Source organism: Equus asinus, chromosome 12 (assembly GCF_041296235.1).
Source record: "Equus asinus isolate D_3611 breed Donkey chromosome 12, EquAss-T2T_v2, whole genome shotgun sequence".
Lineage (NCBI taxonomy): Eukaryota > Metazoa > Chordata > Mammalia > Perissodactyla > Equidae > Equus > Equus asinus.
The window spans coordinates 12,792,565-12,816,476 of NC_091801.1; the positions used below are offsets into that span (position 1 = coordinate 12,792,565).

Below are 23,912 nucleotides of genomic sequence, written 5' to 3' on the forward strand. Positions count from 1 at the left end.
ACCTGAATGATCAATAACATATAAAAAGATGATTAGCCTCACTAGTAATTTAGGTGTGCAAATTAAAATTATAGTGTGCAAATTAAAATTATAGTGGGCAAAACAAAAAACAATAGTGGGATACAAGTTGTCAAACGTCAAATTGTCAGAAATTAAAATCACACGGCATGTTTCAAGGTCAAGGGGAGGTGGTAGTTCTCATGCTGCCGGGGAAGGTGATTTGGTACAACCGCCCCGAGTACCATTTGGCAGCGTGTTTTTGCTTGCGAGAGTGAAGCATTGGAAGCAGCCTAAACGTCTGCCGATAGGGGAGTGGATTAAAAAACTGATAGGATATTGTGATGGAAATTATACAGCGGTCAGAAGTAGTGCACTGGATCTATGTAAGTTGCAATCTCAAAAACATAGTGAGTGAAGAAAGACAATTGTGAAAATATGTTTATTATAGTACTATTTATGTGAATACAAAACCACATATATCAAGACTATGTATTTCTTCATGGATATACATGCATGCATATAAATGTATTTTAAAATATCCCAGAGGGATATAGTCTAAATTTGTATAGTTTCTGGAAAAGATAAAGGTAACGTAACTGGAATGTAATACTGTTTTGTTTTTTTTTAAGTAAGACAACGCAAACATGGAAAATGTTAATTTCGGTTCTGAGTGGTAAGAATATAGGCATTTGTTAAATTATTCCTTCTACTTCTCTTAACATTTCATAACAAAAGGAAGCTTCTAAAAAATAGTTGGAAGAGCTGGTAGTTAAACTTAGGACTTGATTCCCAAGTCTAGAGCTTTTTCAATTAATATGCTGCCTCAAAGTGAGAAGTTAAAAAAGTAAGATCAAATGATAAAAAAAAGTAGACAAAATTTATTTTTACATTAAGAAGAATCAGGAGAATTTTGTGTTTATGCTAAAATTTTTTCATAGGAAAAGAAAGTTACAAGATAAATTAAAAATTATTGCAATCTTATATTATTTTAAAACATAAGCATGCTATTATTATATATATGTATAGGTACTTAGGGAAAAAGTTACCTTAGGGAAAAAGTTACCTTAATTTATTGTTTAAAATGTGATACTTAATTCTGTTGCATGTAATGAAAGACATTTAGATGGTTTGAATTTTTTATATAAAATTCATGAAAATAATTTAATCCAAATATACAATCTGACTTCAATCTAAAAAAGTCAAAACTAGCTTTTCTTCCATTTTGTAAAGTCATTCTTCACAAAAACTTTACAGCCTTTTTATTTACAGCTTCTCTCCAAGATAAAATGGCAAATCCCAAAGAGAAAACTCCAATGTGTCTGGTAAATGAGTTAGCCCGTTTCAATAGAGTCCAACCCCAGTATAAACTTCTGAGAGAAAGAGGGCCTGCTCATTCGAAGGTAAGGTTATGAAGAGAGGTGGTGAGACATGCTTTCAAAGTCTATCAGATTTATCCTCTCAGGGTTTAACTGTGCTGCTTTTTTGGGGGCGGGGGCAGCGGATGGCCTGAAAGCTCTTAGTTCTATATTAAAAATATTTTGAAGTCTGTACTAAACAATTTTGTAGCTCATTTTGGTTTCCAAAGCTCTTTCAGATACAGTGCTTCACAGAAGTCTTCGCAAAACACGACATATGGATTTTTGACTTCCATTTTGTTAATTAAGAAACTCAGGCACAGAAAAGTTAAGTGACTTGCTTAATAGTTCGTAAGTGCCAGTGCCAACACTTAAGTATGTGTTCCTTGGCTCCCAAGTACAGTGCTTGTTCCATTAAGTTGTAACTGCTAAAGTGAAAATGGAGACAGAGCAAATACACCGGTGGTTACCTAGTGAGACATCATTTTCATTGTGGGGTGTAATTCTAAGATTCATCATTTATAAAAGTCTCAAATACCAGTATTATTATTTATGCAATCACTTATAACATTGTTCTTTTAAATGGAAAAGCAATTTATATTTATATACAGGCACACCTCGTTTTATCGCGTTTCACTTTAATGTGCTTTGCAGATATTGCATTTTTTACAAGACCTTCCACCAGCAAAAAGATTACAACCTGCTGAAGGCTCAGATTGTGATTAGCATTTTTTAGCAATAAAGTATTTTTTAATTAAGGTATGTACATTGTTTTTTTGAGATATAATGCTATTGCACACCAAATAGACTACAGTATAGTGTAAACATAACTTTTATATGCACTGGGAAACCAGAAAATCTGTGACGTGCTTTATTGTGATATTCACTTTATTGCAGTGGTCTGGAACTGAACCCGCAATATCTCTGAGTTGTGCCTGTATACTCTCATATGTATACATTTACATATGCATGTAAAAAGAACATGAGCTCTATTCATGTGTTTTTGAAAATCTCAGTTATGCACAAAACTCCTTGGTACATTTTTAATCTTGGATATTGGAGATTATAATACTGATTATAAATTTTTGTATACAGTGTGGAAACAATTGATTCTGTAAAAGTTGGTTCATCTTCATAAAGCAACTGGCTGTTGTATTATTTAATTGTTTTCTAGCATCTCCTTCAAAGAAGGAAAATAAGATGAAACAAATCTGTCAACTTTGTTCCCTCTTAGAGGCTTTTATGAAGGATTTCTGGGCAACAGTTTAATTTGTTTATCATGTCTTTTGTGCAGAGCGAAAGGTTGTGGTCTTGTTCTACCTGTCTAGTCATATATCTTGACTCTCTTTCATACGCATTGTCAGACTCATTGCATACTCATTCTCTTTATGCCCTTAGTCATGTTGAACTGTTTGCATTTCTTAGAATATTTCTTTTCTGCCTTTGCTTATGTTGCGTTGTCTGTCTGCCTTAAAGGTCCTTCTGCCCTTACTCATTTTTGAACACTCAGCTCACATCACATCTTCCAAACCTCTATGAAACTCCTCTGATACCTCCACGGGGTCTCCAGCAGGCCCCGCTTTTCTCAGTTGTTGTGAGTAGTACTGTGCTGTAGTACAGTGATATATGTTGGTCATTACTGTTGTACTGGACTGAGCTTATTTAGGGGTAATAAATATTTTATTCTTCTCTATTTTAAGGTTCTTCTAGTATGTGTCCTCTTTGTGCCTCATTGCCAGTTCCAGGTAGTGTTCTTCCTTGAGATAACCCCCGGCTTTGAATTTCATGTTAATAGCCGCCCCTCATGGTAGTCACTTGCTAACCTCTGGGTAATCATCACACCACTCATGGCTCACTTTTCCTCTCTCTAACACTCCTTCTGTTTTAAGTTTTGGTGATTTTAGTGTCTAAATATATGATTGTTTCAACATGCTGACTTTTCAGTTTCTTGCACTTCTCCAATTACCTTGCCTTTCACTCTCCTTCAGCCACTCACTCCTGTGATCACATTCTTGATCTTATCGTTACCAATAATTGCAAGACCCTCCATAATTTTAATCTCAAGCATTCATCTCTCTGGCACCTGCTGACTTTCTGGTTCATTCCCTCTAGTAGTTTGACTTCAGTAGTCCTTCCACACCACAAATCTATTGGTTCTACCACCTTTTTACTGTTTCTCACTTCCCTCAGTCCTCACATGGTTCGTTAACCAGCGTAAATTGCATATGTCTTGTATGCACCCTCAGCTTTCTTGCTCCTCTTGGTTAGTACTTGCCTGACAAAGTCCCAGCTTAAATCTGATCTCTGCCTTTCATTCTGAATTATAGATGAACCTCCTGTAGAGGCCAGGCCCTCTATATCTGTAGTAGATCCCAACCCCGTCCCCTATTCGAGGCCATTCCTCCAGCTTTCGCTCCCCCTGTCGACCTCCGTTGCCCTCCCCTTGTTCTGCCTCATCAATTTCCCCTTGTAGTGGGCAAGGTTTGTTGTGATGAAAGTGGACTGGAGTGTGTCTTATAGACCCAGTGTGGTCCACATTCTTATTTCTAGACAGTCCTGGGATTCCCTTGGGTACTAAGGAGATTCGGAGATCCCTTTGGCCAACCTGCACACACTGCTCTGGGTACTTTGGTTATAGACCACCCCGTTTAGCCTGCAGCTCAGTTTTTGAAAGAGTAAATATTAGAATAGTTAGCATATTCTTGAATGAAAGATAATATTTATGTTATTATGTTATAATATTATCTAATATTAGTAATTAATCTTAATATTAATTGGCTAAGCCTGGATCCCTTCTTTGGAAAGCAGAGTCATTTTCATTCATGCGTGTCTATCAGTGGTTTTAAGTGAGACATAAAATGTGTTTTAGTTGAAATAAATGATTATCTCTGGCATGAAAAATTTAAACTAAGTTCCAACTCATTAATTTTCTTGGGACATAAACCATTTGTATGGTAATTTCTCTATATATGTTTGCTTGTTTGTGTGTATATATATATATGCTTGCAATAGTGGTTCTCAACCATGACTGTTCATTGGGATCACCAAGGGAGTTTTAAAAAGTACTCATGCTGGAGTCTTAGCCCCAGAAATTCTAATATAATTGGTCTTGGGTGAGGCCCAGATATCTGGACTTTTTTTAAGCTCTCAGATGACTCAAATGTGCATCCAGAGTTGAGAAACACAGGATGGAGATTAATGTCTTCAGGGCGGTGTGGAATTGTCTTCTCATACATACTTCTTGATGGGAAGTAGTGACCTACCTTATGTTTACATGCTTTCCTCTTTCCTCCATTGAGTCTTAGAGAATCTGAACAACATATGTCAACTCTTAATGTGACTATACATATGAAATAATTATTTCAGTATTTGCCTTGCCCCCTTTTTTCAGCTCACTTTTTAATTGAACTCTGAAGTAATTTATTATACCTTATATTAATGTGAGTTGTTATGACATTGCTGTATCTCCTAGGTACCAAAATACAGTTCTCTATTTTTTCTATGAATTGTTGTTTTGATGTTCTCAAGCCTCAGAAGAAGGCTGTTATAATGTAGAGTATAAGGAAGAGAGCCATAAATGACACAAAGTGATATTTTTCCCCTTTTCCTTTAGTTCCCTGTTTTGGTAAGTTTTCAGTACACATGACTAAGTGTTAAGAAAGCTGCACTAGTCCTGGCATTTTGAGAAGGTTTACTTTGGAATAGATCTCGCTGAGGGAGACAGTATCACCCAGTGGCCTTGAAGCCAAGTAGTCTTTTTTTTGTCCTTGCTAGATTTTCCAGGCTTGATCTTTGCCCTACATTATCCAGCTTGTGTGGCCTTGAGCAACTAATTTAGAGTCTTTCTCCTCTGTAATTTGAGAAATTCAATTACCTGTTCTAGTGTGGTATACTGGAATGATGCTTTATAAATTCTTGGCAATTATGTTGACGATGGAGGTACCCAGATAATTTTATCACTGCTTATTAGTAGAATATAGGATTTCTAAAAGATCTTTGGGAAAATATCTGTTGAGTATTCGTTATGTGACAGGCACCGTTCCTGCACAGGAACTTCCTGCTCTGCCATCTTCTGGTGTGTCACTTGTTGTATGTTCTGGATACAAATCCTCTATTAGATATATGCTTAGCAAATATTTCCTCCTAGTCTATGGCTTATCTTTTCTTTTCTTAACAGTGTCTTTTGAAGAGCAGTTGTTAATTTTGATGAATTTCAATTTACCCATTTGTTCTTTTATAGATTGTGCTTTTGGTGTCATATCTAAGGAATCTTTCCCTCGTCAAAGGTCATAAGATTTTTCTCCTATGTTTTCTTCTAGATGTTTTATAGTTTTAGGTTTTACATTTTGGTCTTACAAATTGCCATTTTGAGTTCATTTTTTGTATGTGCCATGAGATATGAAACGAGGTTTATTTATTTTTTGCATAAGGATGTCCAGTTGTGGAAGAGGCTGTCTTTCTCCACTGCAGTGACTTTGCACCTATGTCAAAAATCAGCTGTTCATATATGTGTGTTTATTTCTGGACTGTGTTCTGTTCTGTGGTCTGTTTTGCTGTCTTTATGCAAATGGTGTGCTGTTTTTGTGTAATTCTTGAAATTTGATGGTAGTGGCCTTCTGGTTTTGTTCTTTTTCAGAATTGCTTTGGTTATTCTACATCCTTTGCCTTCTCATATCAGTGTTGAAGTCAGCTTGTCCATTCTATAAAACACCCTGCTGGGATTTTGAATAGAACTGCCACAAATCTATAGTTCAATATGGGGAAAATTAACATGTTAGAACAATTGAGTCTTCTAACCCATGAACCCATCTCTCATCTATTTAGATGTTCTTTAATTTCTCTCAACAAAGTTTTGTAGCTTTCAGTGGACAGGTATTTCACATCTTGAGGTTTATCCCTAAGTATTTCATATATTTGATGCTATTGTAAGTAGTATCGATTTTTAAATTTCAGTTTGTAGTTGTTCTTATTGATCCTTGCTAGTGTATAAAAATATACTGATTTTGTCTATTGATGAAGGATTCCACAGTCTTGCTAAACTCACTTATTAGTTCTAGTAACTCTTTCTTAAAGATTCTATTTGGGTGTTCCACATGCCATTTGTGAATAAAGACAATTTTAAATCGTACTTTCCAATCTGAATGTCTTTTATTTATTTCTCTTGCCTGGTTGCATTGGCTACAACTTACAGTGCAATGTTGAATAGAAGTGGTGAGAGCAGATGCTTTGACTTGTTCCGGGGCTTATGGACAATTGCTCAGTTTTTCCCCATTAATTGTGACCTTAAATGTAGCTTTTATTGTAGATGCCTTTTATCAGGGTGAGGAACTTTCTTTCTACCTATCGTTGGCTGAGAGTTTTTAACATGAATAGATGTTGATTTTTGTCATGTTGTTCTTCTACACTGATTGAGATGGTCAGTATGGTTTTTCCGTTTTTAATCTCTTTATATTGTGAATTACATTGATAGATTCTCAAATATAGAATCAACCCTTGCATTCCTGGGATAAAACACTTGGCTATAACGTATTATCTCATTTCTATATTGATGGATTCCATTTGTTAATATTCCGTGAAGGATTCTTACGTTCATCTTTATGAGAGATATTGGTCTGTAGTTTTATTTTGTTTTCCCTAGTAGTCTTACTCTAGATTTGGTATCAAGGTGATGATCGAATAAGTTGGGGAGTGTTCCTTATTCTTCAGTTTTTGGCAAGTGTTTGTGTAAATTGATATTATTTCTTCCTTAAATATTTGGTAGAATTCATCATTGAAATTATCTGGGCCTGGATAAGCTGTGGAAAGATTTTTCACTAAACATTCAGTTTCTTTGACATATGCATGGCCATTCAGGTTACCTATTTCTTCATGAAAGAGCTTTAGTAATTTGCGTCTTTCAAGAAACTTGAGTTATTGAGTTTACTGGCATAAAGTTGTTCAAAAATATTCCCGTGTTATCTTTTTAATACTTAAAGAATCTGTAGTGATGTCACTGCTGTCATTCCTGATGTTGGTGATATGTGTCTTGTTTTTTTTCATGATTAGCCTGGCTAGAGGTTTACCAATTTTATTGATCTTTGCAAAGAATAACTTTTGGTTTTATGGGTTTTTTTTCTTTATTTTTCTGTTTTCTATTTTGTTAATATATGCTTTTACCTTTGCTACTTTCTTTTTTCCTCTTTACTTCAGATTTGATTTGCTCTTTTTTTTCTACTTTCTCAAGATTGAAGCTGCAGTTAACTTATTTGAGACCTTAGTTCTTTTCTAGTAAAGGCGTTTAGTGCTAGAAATTTCTCCTTAGTACTGTTTTAGTGTCATCTTGTGAGATGTCGTGTTTTCATTTTCATTCAGTTTAAAATACTTTCTAACTTCCTTTTGACTTCTTCTTTTATCTGTGGGTTATTTAGAAAGGTGGTGTTTAGTTTCTAGATATTTGGAGATTTTCCAGAGATCCTTCTGTTACTAGTTTCTTACTTAATTCCATTGTGGTCAGAGAACGTACTTTCTATCACTTGGATCCTTTGAATTTATTGAGACTTCTTTTATGGCCCAGAATATTATCTATCTTGATAAATGTTTTATGAAAAATTGAGAACAAATGTATATTTTGCTCTTTTTGGGTGGAATGTTCTAAAAATGTCAGTCAAGCTATGTTGGTTGCTAGTATTGTTCAAGTCTACTATATTTTTTTGTGATTATCTGCTATATTGTTCTATCAGTTATTGAGAAAGGGTATTGAATCTCTGACTTAAATTGTAGATTTTCTATTTTTCTTTGAAGTTCTGTTAGTTTTTTTCTCATATATTTTGAAGCTGTGTTATTGCGTAAATATTTAGGATTGTTATTGATTGATTGGCCCCTTTATCCTTATGAAATGACCTTTGTTATCACTCGTAATAGTCTTTGCTCTGAAATCTACTTGGATATTAATATGGCCGTTCTGACTTTTCATTGACTGATGTTAGCATGATATATTTTTTCTTTCTCATTGCTTTTAAACTATGTGTCTTTATAGTTGAAATGTATTACTTGTAGGTAGCATGTAGTTGTATTTTGCTTTTTTATCTAGTTTGACAATCTCTACCTTTCAAATGGGGCATTTACACCATTTCATTTTAATTTTCACAACCATCCTGTGTTCTTATTAGCCCCATTTCACTAAAGAAGTAAGAAAATTTAGAGAAAGAATAAGTAACTTCCCTAACATTACACACAGTAAATGGTGAGCTACGACTTAAACTCATAAACAGTGGCCCAGGATTCCTACTTGAAATTATTAAATTCTTATTATATAGTGGGATTCTTTTTTTCCTCCAGTTTTATTGAGCTATAATTGATATATATAACGTTGTATTAGTTTTAGGTGTATGTTGTAGTGGGATTCTTAAGAGAGGTTTCAGAAAAGCCAAGGATTGAGTTGGATACTTTTGGATTTTATAGAATGTTCACGTTGATGGAGGTGAGAAGGATAGTGTGAATGGCAAAGTCTTATTTAAGAGAATGCTGTTAGGATGGTCTTGTAGTAGTTTAGGGAAAGATGTTGATATTCTTCACTAAGACACTGGCAAAGAGTATATACTGGAGGCTGGATCTGACGATTGTTTTTGAAGTTGAATCAGTAGTTTGGTAATTGGGTGCAGGAGAGAGTGGAGAGAGAAATGGAGGAGACAAGGAAGACGACTCCGGGGTGTCTGGCCTGTAAGCCTGAGAAAATGGTGATGTCAGGAAGATTAGAAGGCAGGAAAGATTAGAGATGGGCCAAGTGAAATATTGAGTCTGAGTTTATAGGGGCTTAGACTAGGTGTGACAACAGAAATTACAAGGAACAGTTTTGAAGAATTGTTAAATAAGTCTTAGGAAGGCAAGGATAAACAAAGAAGCTAGTGAGGTTTTGAATCTGAATTAATGGAAGAATAATTGATCGAACTTTCTGAAATATGAACTGATTTGGAGGAGAATGGAGGACACATTGTTTGTGGCAAAGTTGTTTGTTAAATACTATGATTTGAAAGACAAAAGAGCTATTCATTGAAAAATCATCTTAAAGTCAGGTAAATGTATTAAAGATATATTTGAGGTGTATACTTTAAACTGAATCAGAATAAAGGAAAACTTAATCACTTTTAACACGTATGTACATATTTTGAATTTCACATGATTGTAAATATTTCCCAACTCTGTTTTGAAAAATTGAAAACCTACAGGAAAAATTGAGAGAGAAGTATAATGGATACTCATATATCTTTCAGATTTATTAATCATTAATTTATTTGCTACATTTACTTTATTTCTTGCTCCTTCTGTGTAAACATATACTTTTTCCTTGAAAAATCTGAAAATAAATTTCAGCTGTCGTGATATTTCATCTTTAAATGCTTGTGTATCGATCTTGTAAGACCAAAGACGTTCTTATACATAGCCACAATACTATCCTCACTCTAGAAGTTTAGCCTTGACTGAACATATTATTTAATGTATAGTCCCTAGTCGGCTTTCCCTAGTAGTGCTCTGAATGCTCTTTATACTTTTTTCTTCCCAGTACAAATTCAGTCAAGGATCATACATTGTACTTTATCATGTCTTTTCATGTCTCTTTAGTGTCCTTTAATCTAGAACAGCCCCCTGCATTTCTTGTTTTGTCTTTTCCTTCAATGACATTGACATTTTTGAAGAGTTTAGGCCAGCTGTCCCATAGAATATACCATAATCTAAATCTGTCGGATTGTTTCCCTATGATTTGATTCAGTTTAAACGTTTTGACCGAGAATACTGCATACTTCTCGTTGGATCATATCAGGAGGCACATGATGTCAGTTGTGTGATTATCAGTGATGCTAACTTTAATCACTTGGTTAAAGTATTTCCTACCTGATCTCCTTCCTGCAAAGATACATTGATTTTTTTGTAATTAATAGTGTTTTTAGATTAGTACTTTGTATGCCTGCAAAGCAGCAGGCTATCTGTGGAGTAAACCAGTGGGTTGTGTATGTATCCTGTAACTTGATCCTAATTTTGAAGGTGAATAATAGGTTTTTGGGCTCATATGGAAATGTGGTGCGAATGGAATGTTAGGGTGTGCAAGGGGGAAGGGTGGGTGTGTAACAAAGATGGACGGGTAGAACTTCTGGGCCATGCCAGAATGGGAACAATCACACGTTTCTAACGGTCTTGGAGTGATGCCGTTGGATTTGCATTTTAGAAAGGAAGTTTTAGCAGCCATCACGTGGGAGATTATTATGTCTAAGATGAAGATGATGAAAGACTGCATCCCGTGCAGCAGTGTCACTGGCAGAGGAGAGAGATTTGAGAAATCTTTGTGAGGTTAAAATCGACAGAATTTGGTGACTGGCTAAATGTTGAATGTGGAGGATTGAGAGTTTCTTGGTGACATAATATTTAATGGGATTGCCTGAGTCACTGACTAGATTGTGCCAAGTATAAAGTTAAAGGGATTAGGTTTTGTAAAAGTGTTACAGAGACAGGGCCCTTTGGGTTCTCTTACAGTTTCTCTCCTTTTTGTACTTACTCTGTTGAGGACTATTTGAATGACATTAACAATATAATTCTATTTGGGAACGGATTTATTCTTGATTTATTCTACCCAAAATATACACTTAGAGCTGCCTTTGGACAGGATAGTACACAATTTGGCACTCTCTCTTAAAATTCTTTTACTAGGTAGAGTAAGATTTTTGTTGCAAATGATTTGTAAAGTTACCTCTAGCTCTAAAATTTTGATTCTATGGTGTCTGTTTTTCTCTCAGAGAACACATTTTATTTCCTGAAAAATTTTAATGTTTTCTTTGTCTCTTTATGTTTTTCCAAGATGTTCTCAGTGCAGCTGAGTCTTGGTGAGCAGACATGGGAATCCGAAGGGAGCAGTATAAAGAAGGCCCAACAAGCTGTTGCTAATAAAGCTTTGACTGAATCTACGCTTCCCAAACCAGTTCAGAAACCACCCAAAAGTAATGTTAATAATAACCCAGGTATGGCCCTGACTCGGTTCCTTCTGTTGCATTGTGTGTGTTCTGGATGTGCTGCTCTCTGTATTTTCCTTTGTATGCCAGGCCAGTTGTGTCATCAACAAGTCTTAAAGAACACACAAAAAGGACAGCTGAATAATAACTGAAGGGGAGAGAATGAAGAAGGTAATTGTAATTATTTTAAAAATTTGCTGTAATGGATACTCTAAAGGTGCATTATTTACCTTTTAAACGTTGACAAAAAGACACTTGAATACAAAGGACCAGAAAATATGACTGCAATATTTTCCTAAAGTAAAGATAGAAATGATCATTCTCTTTTTAAATATATAATATTTGATTTAATAATTAAAAATAGTTATTATTTTGGTTTAATAAAAAAGTATAAAATTCACCGTAAGCATCTTATTATGTTGTTTGTTGGTGTAGAAACTGTTGATAGAATCACTTAAACTTAGAACATTTATATGAAGCTTATTAAGAAACCCAAAATCCGAAAAAACCACCTGCATGTTGTATACTGCTAAGTAATTGAGTGTTCTGATTTTAAGCTCCTAAGGATAATTTTCAAAAGTGGCTCTGATTGCATACAATACCACACAGCCATTTCTCTCCTGGGAAGAGGCAAACCTGTATTGGACACAGTGCATGAATTCATAACAGCAAGATGGTAATACTCCACACGTTTGGTGCCAGCCCTACATCCGTTTACTCATTCATTAACTTATTAATTCAGTTGGTTACCTTCTGAGCAATATTCCTTTAGGTATTTTTGTGATGGGATTTAAAAAAGACGTTTTGCCTGCCAACGTGACTCTCTAATGTATTTAATTATAGCCCACACGCTTGTGCCCGTAATCAAGTCAGACGCTTCTTTCTTTCTCCTGTGCCATTTGCTAGGTAGACGGAGTCTACTCTTTCAAGGGCCGCTCTTTCCAGAACTCCATGACTCTGCTCTTGTTAGTTCTTTTGCTTCTGTTCGGCTGATTCCAGTACTTATTAAGTAAGCTTAAACAAGCCAAAATCTTATAACAATGAAGAAAAAACTTATTCTATTCAGTTTGAAGTTGGTAAGAGGCTATCTACTTTTTCAATTTTTAAAAATCTCTTCAGGTTACTGGGTGATTATTAGTACTACACCACTACCTCTGTTTATTAAGCACGTGCTTTTATATATCTGAGATATAAAACACTGTTCTTTTCTGTGAGGATTTTACAGTTGTATACGTGAAACACATAACTCAATGGTAAAGATTAAGTGCCAAGCGGATATCAGTATTTTAAGTAATGATAAACATGAACTGACGTAGTTGAGGTAAAATATGGACGTTGAATGGAGAACAGGCAGGTATAGAGGAGAGGAAAGAATATTCTAGGCTGAGGGAATACTGTGAGGAAAGGCATTGAACTAGGACTCTGGGCAGTGGGTTTGCTAAAAAAATCTTTTTTGGCAGGGAAAGATCTGCCCCGAGCAAATATCTGTTGCCAACCTTCCTCTCTCTCTCTTTTTTTTTTTCCTCCCCAAAGCCCCAATAAATAGTTGTATATTCTAGTTGTAAGTCCTTTTAGTTCTTCTCTGTGAGCTGCCACTGCAGCATGGCTACCGACAGATGAGTGGTGTGGTTCCGTGCCTGGGAACCAAACCCAGGATACCAAAGTGGAGCGTGCTGAACTTAACCACTAGGTCATCAGGGCTGGCTCTAAGAAATTTTTTCATAGATGGGTTTTAGAGCAGATAAGTGACTAGTAAGAGATAGAATGGAGATGTAGTTAGTGGATTGTGATGGACTTGAATGCCAGCTTTAGGTTGAATTTTATATACAGTTTGGAGGATTAATATTTACGATCTGATGAATGATGTGTTTAAAAGCATTTTAGGAAATTCACTGACATGTGAATGGAAGGTGGAAAACACTGAAAAGCAAAATCAGGAAACCATTGCCACAGTTTATGGGTGAAGAAGGAATAAAAGAAACTCACGTGCACTGAGTACTCTGCTCCCTGCTCTGCGAGAGTATTGGTGTGGCAGTTGTAATGGAGCAGAAGGACAGTGTTGCTGATCCAGTGGTTGACGCCATGGTGGTGAACGAGCCCTCCAGGGCATACAGTGTGAAGCAGGAGCAGCCTGTGCTGATCCCTGAGAAGTCCGCTTTAGAGGGTTATAGCGGGAGGTTAACAGAGGAGTCAGAGGAAGGAGACTGGGGAAAGTCTGAAAGGCCAGTGGAGATAAGAGTTTCCCCCGTTGAATGTTGCAGTGAGCTGAGAGAATGAATAGGTTTTTGGGGGTAAACTTTTAAAATAGAGTGTAATATTATGGGTTGTGTGTGTCTTCGTGTGTAAATCAAATCAGAGGATGAATTAAGCCAGAAGTTGATGAACATACACAAAAGACAGATGTCTTAGCTGCTGTTTTTGCCTCACAACCTTCTATCCTAGATCTGTTGGGAGAGATAAGAGACCTAGTCAGGCTCCACATTTATCAGTTAGGTGCAATAAAGAAACCAACACAGTTTTGGCCAGCTTGGATAGTGAATTGCAGCAACAATTAAAAGATGTTCTTGAGGAGAGAATTTCCCTAGACATTCAACTGGAACAGCTTCATCCATTCTCTTACCTATAAGCCACTTATTGTATTTTATTTTTTATTTATTTTGTTTTTGAGGAAGATTGGCCCTGAGCTAACATCTGTTGCCAGTCTTCCTCTCATGCCCCCCCCGCCCCCCTTTCTCCCCAAAGCCCCAGTACATAGTTGTATATCCTAGTTTCAAGTCATTCTAGTTCTTCTTTGTGGGATCCTGCCACAGCATGGCTTGATAAGCCATGCTTAGGTCTGCATCCAGGATCCGAACTGGCGAACCCTGGGTGGCTGAAGTGGAGTGCACAAACTTAACCACTCAGCCACGGGGCTGGCTCCCCTATAAGCCATTTTTAAGTGATTTTGAGTTACCCAATTTGGAGACCCAAACATTCAGCTCACTGCTTAATTCAACATTAAATTTTATTATTCTGTTTTGCCCTATATGTTCACCCTTGTGTTTAAGTTCCTTTTATTTTTTAATTTCAACAATACAAGGGTCAAGATGACCAAAAGCCCCATACGTAGCCCATACAGATGGTGCTTGCCTAGAGCCCCAGCTCCGTGGGAAGCTGAGGCGGGACGATCTCTTGAGCCCAGGAGTTCTGGACTGTAGTGTGCTGTGCCAGTCGGGTGTCTGCACTAAGTTTGGCATCAGATAGTGACCTCCTGGGAGCAGGGGACCACCAGGTTGCTTAGGGAGGAGTGAACCAGCCCAGGTCAGAAACAGCAGGTCAAAACTCCTGTGCCGATCAGCAGTGGGATCAGGCTGTGAATAGCCACTGCACTCCAGCTGGGGCAACATAGCCAGACTCCATCTCTTTTGCCCCTCCCTGATTTAGGATATCCTGTGTGTCTAAATAAATAAGGAAGGAAGGGAAGCACGGAGGGAGAGAAGGAGGAAAATTAAGTAAAAGTTTGCCGTTTTCCAAGTTCATACTTAAAAAAAAATGCATACACAATAAATACATACATAATACATAATGTCAAACAATATCATTTTCCCCTCTCATTGTATGAGAGCTCTCCACGTCATTGTCACCGTATAGTATCTTCAGCTTTCACAATTTTTAGCTGTTGTTCTCGTGGTATAGTTAGTAGTTCATGGTGGTTTTAATTTGCATTTCCTTAATAACTAAGAAGGTGAGCTCCTTTTCATATGCCTGATGTAGCATGCCAATTGAAATATTTTTCTCATTAAAAAAACTGCATTGTCTGTTTTTTAAGTTTTTCTATTTTTTATTGACTTGTAGGATTCTTGTATATTCTGGAGTCATATCTTTTGTCAGATATGTGTATTGCAGATATCTTTCCATACTCCTAATGGTGCGTTTTGATGAACAGAAATTCTTTATTTTGATGAAGTCTAATTTATTAGTCTTTTCCCTTATGGTTAGTGCTTTTTTGTGTACTGCTTAAGACATTTTTGTCTCCCACAAAAGTTATGAAGATAACCTCATAATATTTTTAGAAGCTTTGTTGTCTTATCTTTTATTTGTTTTTTGTTTTTTTGTTTTTTTTTGGAGGAAGATTAGCCCTCAGCTAACTACTGCCAGTCCTCCTCTTTTTGCTGAGGAAGCCTGGCTCTGAGCCAACATCCGTTCCCATCTTCCTCTAGTTTATACATGGGACGCCTACCACAGCATGGCTGCCAAGCAGTGCCATGTCCGCACCCGGGATCCGAACCAGCGAACCCCGGGCCGCCGAGAAGCGGAACGTGCGAACTTAACCGCTGCGCCACCGGGCCGGCCCCTGTTGTCTTATCTTTTAAATTTAGATTTACAATCTGTTAAGAATTGAGGTTTACATATGATGTGAGGTTGGGTTCGAGACTTTCTTCCTCTTTTTGATATGTAGACATTCAATTAACTGAGCACCATTTATTGAAAAGATAGTCCATTTTCCTCTGCACTGCAGGGAGAGGGGGGTTTAGTCCTGACTTCATACGAGTAGAAGGGTCTTAAATAGTAGTTATATCCCGGAGAGGAGTTAAGTTCATTTACAGCATGGCTATTCTGCCACTTAATTAAGAATATATCATAGAAATATTTAGTTTTTTCCTTCCTTTATTTTATTTTATTTTTTAACTTTTTTTGGAAGTAATTTCAGATTTATATAAACTTTGTAGAAAGAGTACATAGAGCTTCCATGTACCCTTCTCCCAGATTCCCCAATTGTTAACATTTCTGAACCATTTGAGAATAAGTTGTGGACATGATATCCCGTTACCCCTTCAATGTGTGTTTGCTAAGAACATAGACACTCTCCTGTCAGGAAGTTAACATTGACGTGGTGTCACCATGTGATCCACAAACTCCATTCACATTTCATTGATTGTCCCAGTAACGTCCCTTGTAGGTCCAGGATCTAATCAGGATCATGTACTCATCCTTTCTCTTCATTCCACTTCAATATGGAACAGTTCCTCAGCCTTCTTTGTCTTTTATGGCCATGACATTTTTGAAGAGTACAGACCACATTGTTTGTAGAATGCCCTTCACTTGAGTTTTTCTGGTGTTTCCTTATGATTTATGCATTTTATCATGAATATCGCAGAAGTGACCTGTGCTAATCTCAGTGTTTCATTTCAGGAGACACATGATATTGATTTGTCTTATTAGTGATGACTTCTGTCACTTGGTGAAGAGTGTGTCTGCCAGGTTTCTCTGTTGTGAAGTTAATTAATAAATGTTTTATTATTAAATACTAAGTAATAAGTATTTTTTGAGGAGATACTTTGAGACTATATAAACATTTTGGCCTCATCAAACTTTCTTTCACCCACCAGATTTGTCATCCATTGATGATTCTTGTCTGAATCAATTATTATTCTGAAGATTGCCAAAGACTGAATTTTTTGTGAGTGTGGCTTAAAACAACAGTAATGTATTCTTTCTCAAGGGAGGACTTTTTAATTCCAATATTCTTTTTAGAGTTATTAGTTGGCATTCTACCCAAGAGCTTTCTCATCCCCCTCATTTTTCTGTTTGTTCGTTTATTTACATCACTATAGACTCTTGAATTCCTGTTTTACGTAGGGGCTTATAATCAATAGATTATTTATTTATTTATATTGGCCCTGAGCTAACATCTGTTGCCAATCTTCCTCTTTTTTTTTTTTCCCCTCCCCAAAGCCTCAGTACCTAGTTATATATCCTAGCTGTAAATTCTTCTAGTTCTTCTATGTGGGATGCCACCACAGCATGGCTTGATGAGCGGTGAGTAGGTCCGTGCCCAGGATCTGAACTGGCCAACCTCGGGATGCTGAAGTGGAGCATGTGAACTTAACCACTATGCCACTGGGCCAGCCCCACAGTCATTTATTTTGATTCTCAACTTGTCCCAGATTTGGCCTGTGGTATGACCCCTTCAGGTTGACTCCTGTGTCCTTCTGATGTTTCTTCATCATTCTTTGGGAGCACTTCATATTTTCTGGCACAATAAGATGTTCCTAGGCCATCTTGTGTTTTCCTTGCCCTGACCATGGTGCCAACCATTTCTCTAGGGAGCCCTAGTTGGTTGATTAATCAGTTCATTCTTTCAACGAATATTTATTGAGTAACTACGATGTTCCAGGGGCTATTCTAACTTCCTACAAAGCTGTTTCCTCAAGTGTTAGTAATATGTTGCTCCTTGAAGACTAATTGTGGTATTTTTCTTTCACCTGTCATGTAATAGGAATCCACAGTTGTAGTTATGTACATTTGTATAATTAATTAGCCTTTTTATATTTATCACTGATAAATTTAGAAATTTTCTTTAATGTATCTAAAACCCACTAAAAACTGTTTGTTTACAGTGTCACCTTTGTAGCCATACAACACATGCGGGTTCCTATGTACTGATTATCTTTCTGCAACCTGAGTCCAACTGTCACATGCTGAAAACACTGGTACTTAGCACTACCTGGAGGCGTCTCATGGTTCGAAGTTACCCTTTAAGTGTTTCTGTGAAAGCATTCTTGTGCGAGTAGAGACTGTGTAAGTGGAGATGTCAGTCTCCTTCTTTAGGAAGTGGATGGAGATACTTCGCTCTAAGAGTTGAAACCTTCTCAGCTTTTCTGCTTCTCTTCTGCTCTCATTCACGAAGACTAGTTTCTAGTGTTTCTATGAAGAAAATATACTGTGGCCATACTTTCTAATGAGGGATTTATATGAGATTATTTATTTCTTTAAACGATATGAATACAAACTTTTACCTAGTTTAAAATCCCATTTTGGTATGGATGGAAGATATGTTGTGTCCTTCCAGTGCGTTAAAATCACTTCACTGGTGATTTTAAAACATATTAGTTTCCTGTTCATTTCCATACTTAATGGATGAGGCCTTTCAAGCTTTTTTTTCCTTTCCTCTTTTTCCCAGTTTAACTTTATGCTATTTGTGTCTGTGTGATTATTGCAAAGTAGAATGCAGAATGACATAAATCTTACAACTGATGAACATGTTGTTAAACTGAAATCTTTATGGAATATGAGAAATTTAAACTTTTAAAGGTATAGATTGCTCTTTGGTGTTAAAAAAAATCTTTGGAAAACTGTTAGGCAATTTCTAATAAGGTTAAACATAAGCCTACTCTAACACCTAGCAGTTCCACTACTAGATATATACCCAAATGATTATATATCAAGAGAAATAAGTGTCTGTATCCAGTAAAAGACTTATTAAGTAAGTGTTCAAGGTGGCTTTATACTTAATTGTCCCAAACTGGAAACCACGCAAATGTTCCATCAACAGCAGAATAGATAAACTGGTATATTCATTCAGTGGAATGCTATTCATTGCTAAAGAAGTCTGAAATATTGACCTAGTCAACAAAATCATTATGTCGAGTGAAAGACGCAAGACAAAATAATACATATTCAGATTTGAATAACAGACAAAAGTAGTTGATGGTGATAGAAGTCAGAATAGATAACTTGGGGAGGTGTGTATTGACTGGAAGAGGCGTGAAGGAACTTTCTGGGTGATGGAAATGTTGTCATCTTGATCTGGATGGTGGTCACAGAAGTGTTTACATGTGTAATAATTTATGGAGCTGTGTGCTTAAGGTTTGTGCATTTTACTTATTATCCCTCCGTAAAATACTGTAAAACAGAAAGAAAGAAAAGAGAATCCCTTTATGTTTGACTTTCTCTTCCTCGGCCCTGGTGCATTTATTAAATTAGGGGTGTAGACTAATTGGACTTACTCTTCAATATATTAACTTTTCTTTGCTGTTTTTCTTAGCCTTATCCTTTTCTTTTCTGCCCCCTTTATTTTTCCCTTCTTCTTAACCTTGGTTTAGTTCCTGTTCTTATTATATTCTTCAGTGGTTTCACATAAATTCGTTAGAAGTGAGACATGAAATGAGCAGTTGATTGAGTCCTGATGGATTGCTTGTGACCTGGCTCCAGGTGTGCATTTGCGTCAGGCTCTCCCACCCCTCGCCTGGTACTTGATGCCAGTCCCAATTTATCTGCTGCAATAAATGGAGCCGTTTTTGTATGTGCTGAATGGAGTGTTAAATGTGTGGTACAGAAGGCACAATTCAAATGAAATAGCACAGAATTTATATTGACAATAAATTTTACTTTCTATAAAAGCTTTAGATTCATTTTTGTGATTTGTTATGTGGGACGTATGCTCTTTCTTAAATGACCTCTTTTGGTACTTTAACTCGGTGTAATTTTCCATTGTATGTTATTTATTATGGAATTTTTCAAACTTTCACAAAAGTATAACATAGTGAACATCCCTGTACCTGTCACTATGGTGTCCACATGTGGTGGCCAAGTTTGTTTCTTGTCTCTTTCTGAATTATTTTGAAAGAAATCTCACATATATCACCTCATCCATAAATGCTTCAGTATGTATCTTTAAAGATTATCTACAGGAAAATATTACTTAGAGTTACTTTGTCCTGTTGTTGATTATAGGAAAAAACTCAAAACTTATTTCCATTAGGTAAGTCCAAGAATTAATGATGACCCTATTCATTGCTAACTTTAGTTGCTTGGTTATCAAAGCATAAATAAAAATATTCACAGAGGATAATATTTCTAATGATTAAATAATTGTAAGCTTTCTGGGGTAAGTAGCATTTATTACTTTCTTTATAATATCCAAACTAAGCAATCTATGAATCTCGTGTTTGCCTTGTTTTAAAGTAGTATGACAATAAAGTTGAATTTTTGCTCACTAATGTACAGAAAATGTTGCAAGAACCCCAAAGAGATTTCGTTAGAAACAGTTTTCCTGTTGATGTAGCTTGTTTATGTGCCACCTTGGAAAATCATATAGACGGACCATCCACTCCCACTTTTTCCCATGGTCGTTATGAGTATATAAATGTAGCTTGCATGACGTCTTATGGAAATATTTCACTTGTGGGCCTTTGTTCTTTCTTGAACAGGTAGTATAACTCCAACCGTGGAACTGAATGGGCTTGCTATGAAAAGGGGAGAGCCTGCCATCTACAGGCCGCTGGATCCAAAGCCTTTCCCCAATTACAGAGCCAACTACAACTTTCGGGGCATGTACAATCAGAGGTTTGTATGTCTCCTTTGCTTTTGTTCTTATTTATTATTTTATGCATATTGTGAAAGTTTCTCAGACCCAGAGTATTTTCATTGTAAAGAAAATTCACGTCAGGCATTTTGCATGGAATTTAGATAAATCAGGCTCACAAGGGAAAACAACTGGTCTTTAGCAACTGGTTGTACTGAGTGCCGAGAGCCCTATATTTGTCTCGGGCAGGACCACATTTTAAAATCATTTCCCAGCTGACTTGCTCATTTACTCACCAAGCAGATGCTTAGCTTCAGTAACGTTTTTCTTAATTTGTCCTAATACTTTACAAACATGAGTGTTTATAATTTATAGGAATTTGTTAGAAGGATTTACTAAGTCTTTCTGCACATTGCATAATTTTGTGATAGTTAACAAGTGTAACAGAATTTTCCGTAAAAGCATGGCAGAATTTTAAAAAAAGGCTTTTCTTTGATCATTTATAAAAATCGTATAACTCATTGTAGAGAATGTGGAAAATGCAGAGAGTTAAAAAGAAAATATAATTAACAATCCCAGAATTAAGCACCTTTAATATTTTGATGTACTTAACATTCTGTTTATTCTTTGCATACCAATGTATTTAACCAATTTGAAGTTATCCTTTGTATGCAGTTTCTGTAGTCCTTAATTTAGGTGTAATGTATGAGTGGTAAAATGCACAAATCTTAAATGTACATCTTGATGACTTTATTGTTTTATTGGTGCATATCTGTATTTCTGCTTTACGTGATGACTCTTTGCATATGTATATCCTCGTGTGATCACCACCTGATCAGGAGCAGAGCCTTTCCGTGACTCCTGCGAGTTTCCTCAGACCCCTTTGCACTTGACCCTTCTCCTCCCAGAAGTGACCCTTTTCTAGCATCACAGATTAGCTTTCCTGCCGTTGAACTTCATATCAGTAGACTCGTACAGGGTTCACTCTTGTGTGTCTGGCTTTCTTCACTTCATATAAGTGTTTTCTTGTTTTGTTTGTTTGCTTTTGACTTGAGATTCTTATGTTGCCTCTATCTGGGTTTTGCCCTTTTTTATTGCTGAAAAATGTTCCTTTGTATGAATATATCATAATTTGTTCATTTTGTATATGCAATATTGCCCTCCTTTTACTCAATATACTTATAATTTTTCATATCTTTAAGTAACCTTTGAAAAATACTTTTGATGGCTATATAATGCTTTATATGGCTAAGGTATATAAACAGGTTTAATGAAATTCCTTATGAAGGAATACTTCATAAGTGTGTAAACAAAGTATGCCGGTTTTGATCATCTAGGTTGTTTCCCCTTTTTTTGGACAATTATAAGTAATGTTGCAGTAAACAATCTTTATGTTCACATTTTAGTTCACGTCACTGATTATTTCCTTAAGATAGATTACTATAAGGGGAATAGTGGGTTAAAAAGAATAATGTATTGTCTGGTTATGTTAAAGTTGGTACTAATTTCTTATAGTATATTCCGTACCATTCTGACAACACTGAATCTAAAACGCATTGTCTTGTTTGATAGTTAAAAAGTGGAATGTTTTGGGGCTGTCCCGGTGGTATAGTGGTTAAGTTAGTGTGCTCCGCTTCTGTGCCCTGGGGTTTGCAGGTTTGGATCCTGGGCATGGACCTACACACCGCTCATCAAGCCATTCTGTGGCAGCATCCCACATATAAAATAGAGGAAGATTGGCACAAATGTTAGCTCAGCAACAGTCTTCCTCAAGCAAAAAGTGGAGGGTTAGCAACAGATGTTGGCTCAGGGCCAATCTTCCTCACCGCCCCCCCCCCCACAAAAAAGTGGAATGTTTTAATGTTTTGGTTTTATTGATTGCTTGTGAGACTGAACAGTTTTTCAAGTATTTATCTGCCTCCTCTGGTCTTTGTGGTGATGTCCCTTGTCCACAAGATAGCTGACACCTCTCTTGCCCTGCAGAAACTTGCAGTTAATGGCTTGTAGTCCATTTTTTCCTGTCGGGTAATGCTTCCAGAGAGTATTTACCATTTGCCCCTTGCTGTCTTGGACTAACCCCTCAGCTCCCCTTGGTTCCCTGGGATGATGTTCCTTTCCTGTCCTCTCCTGTAGCATCTCCTCTTCTGACTGTGGAGCATCCAGTGGCAGGCTTACCAGCTCTCAGCTTGGTGTCCTCACCACATAAAAGGCGAGAGGGACGTAACATTTCTCTCATAGTCGCTTTACTTTCTCTTTTCCTGTATAACATGCCCATTGCCTTTCTTGTCAGCCTGAGGTTACCTAATATAAATGAAATGATTTGCCCTCTTAAGCACAATAGAGATGTTTGGTCACCCAAGTCAGGAACACCTTGTCTATTTTATACTTGCAAGATATTTTACTTTTAATGCACTATAATGCATAGACTCAGGAGGATATTATATTTAAATGTTTGTTGTATTTTGATATCCAAAGTCCTTTATTGAAATTTTGCTGGAGTTTTGATTGGTGAATTTATCACTTTTAAATGAAAGAAATCTGGTGCTAAAGCAAGGAAAAATCAGACAATAATTTCTGTCCTCACGGAGCTCACGTTCTAATAGGGGAGGCAGTCAGTGGGTGGGAGGCAGTTACTTGGTGACAGGTGACTTTCCATAAAGACCTAAAAGAAGAGATGGAATGAGCAGTGCCAATGTCCTGGAGAGGGAGCATTCCAGGCGAGCCCCACGGCCCGTACACAGCCGTGCGGTGGGGGATGTGCCTGGCGTGTCGATGCCTCCCCCAGGACGCAGTATGGCGGGAACAGAGGGAGCCAAGGGCGACAGGAGTTGGTATGTGTTTGGGTTTGATTTTTTTTTCTGTTAAGAATGTTGACATTTTTTCCTTTGTTGGCAATTTGTGGTTTCAAGATTCCATGCTTGTCATGAGGGGCGCAAGAATTTTATCTATGACTTCTCAAAAGGGTTGTGCCTTAGGCCATTCCCATTTAATGGATAAAGCGAACATCCCTTCAGATGTTTGGAGAATCTTTAGAATTTTCTGTGATCACAAAAAGGGTAAAAGAAAAAAAAAAAATAGGGAAGTACTGGTAAGCTGCCAGGCTGTGTTTCAACTTAAAAGCTCTCTGCTCACAAAAGGGCAAACCTAGCCATTGCTCATTAGGCTGTTAAAATTTGATTTCACATACGACCTTAATTTGCAGATGACAACACCTCAATGTGTTACAGGGAATTTGGAACCGAAGACCGGAGGAGACTCTCCTCTCCTTGTCAGACTCCAAATGAATTAGTAGCTTCTTAACGAGGCAAGGAATGAAAGGTAGAGAAGTCTAAGAAACAGATATCATTTAGAAGGATTTTTGAAAAGGTCCTTTCATTTCCTACTTAACATAATATTAAGTAATAATTAGATATTGCTCATGCTGGTTTTTTATCTATTGTTTTCTGACTTGAACTCCTTCAGCGGTCTAAGGAGGAGCTCATAACAAGCCCGTTTTCCCCGCTGCCCTGTTTT

At 36.8% G+C, this 23,912-nt stretch overlaps 1 protein-coding gene across 50 annotated transcripts in view; it reads left to right on the top strand.

Moving 5' to 3' along the window:
- The window catches only part of STAU2 (staufen double-stranded RNA binding protein 2), a 296,365-nt gene that overhangs the window by 29,743 nt on the left and 242,710 nt on the right, over positions 1–23,912 (top strand). For 15 of the 50 annotated variants that reach the window (XR_011493134.1, XM_070481062.1, XM_070481060.1 and 12 more), the window contains 3 exons: positions 1,255–1,400; positions 11,182–11,341; positions 20,305–20,440. Coding sequence is in view for 49 of the 50 variants with exons in the window: in XM_070481062.1 (XP_070337163.1) it covers positions 1,255–1,400; positions 11,182–11,341; positions 20,305–20,440 (442 nt within the window). In the remaining variant the exon portion in view is untranslated. Of the gene's footprint in view, positions 1–1,254; positions 1,401–1,585; positions 1,683–2,009; positions 2,115–11,181; positions 11,342–20,304; positions 20,441–23,912 lie in introns of all 50 variants that reach the window. The other 35 variants (XM_070481050.1, XM_070481052.1, XM_044768072.2 and 32 more) reach the window with 4 other exon arrangements.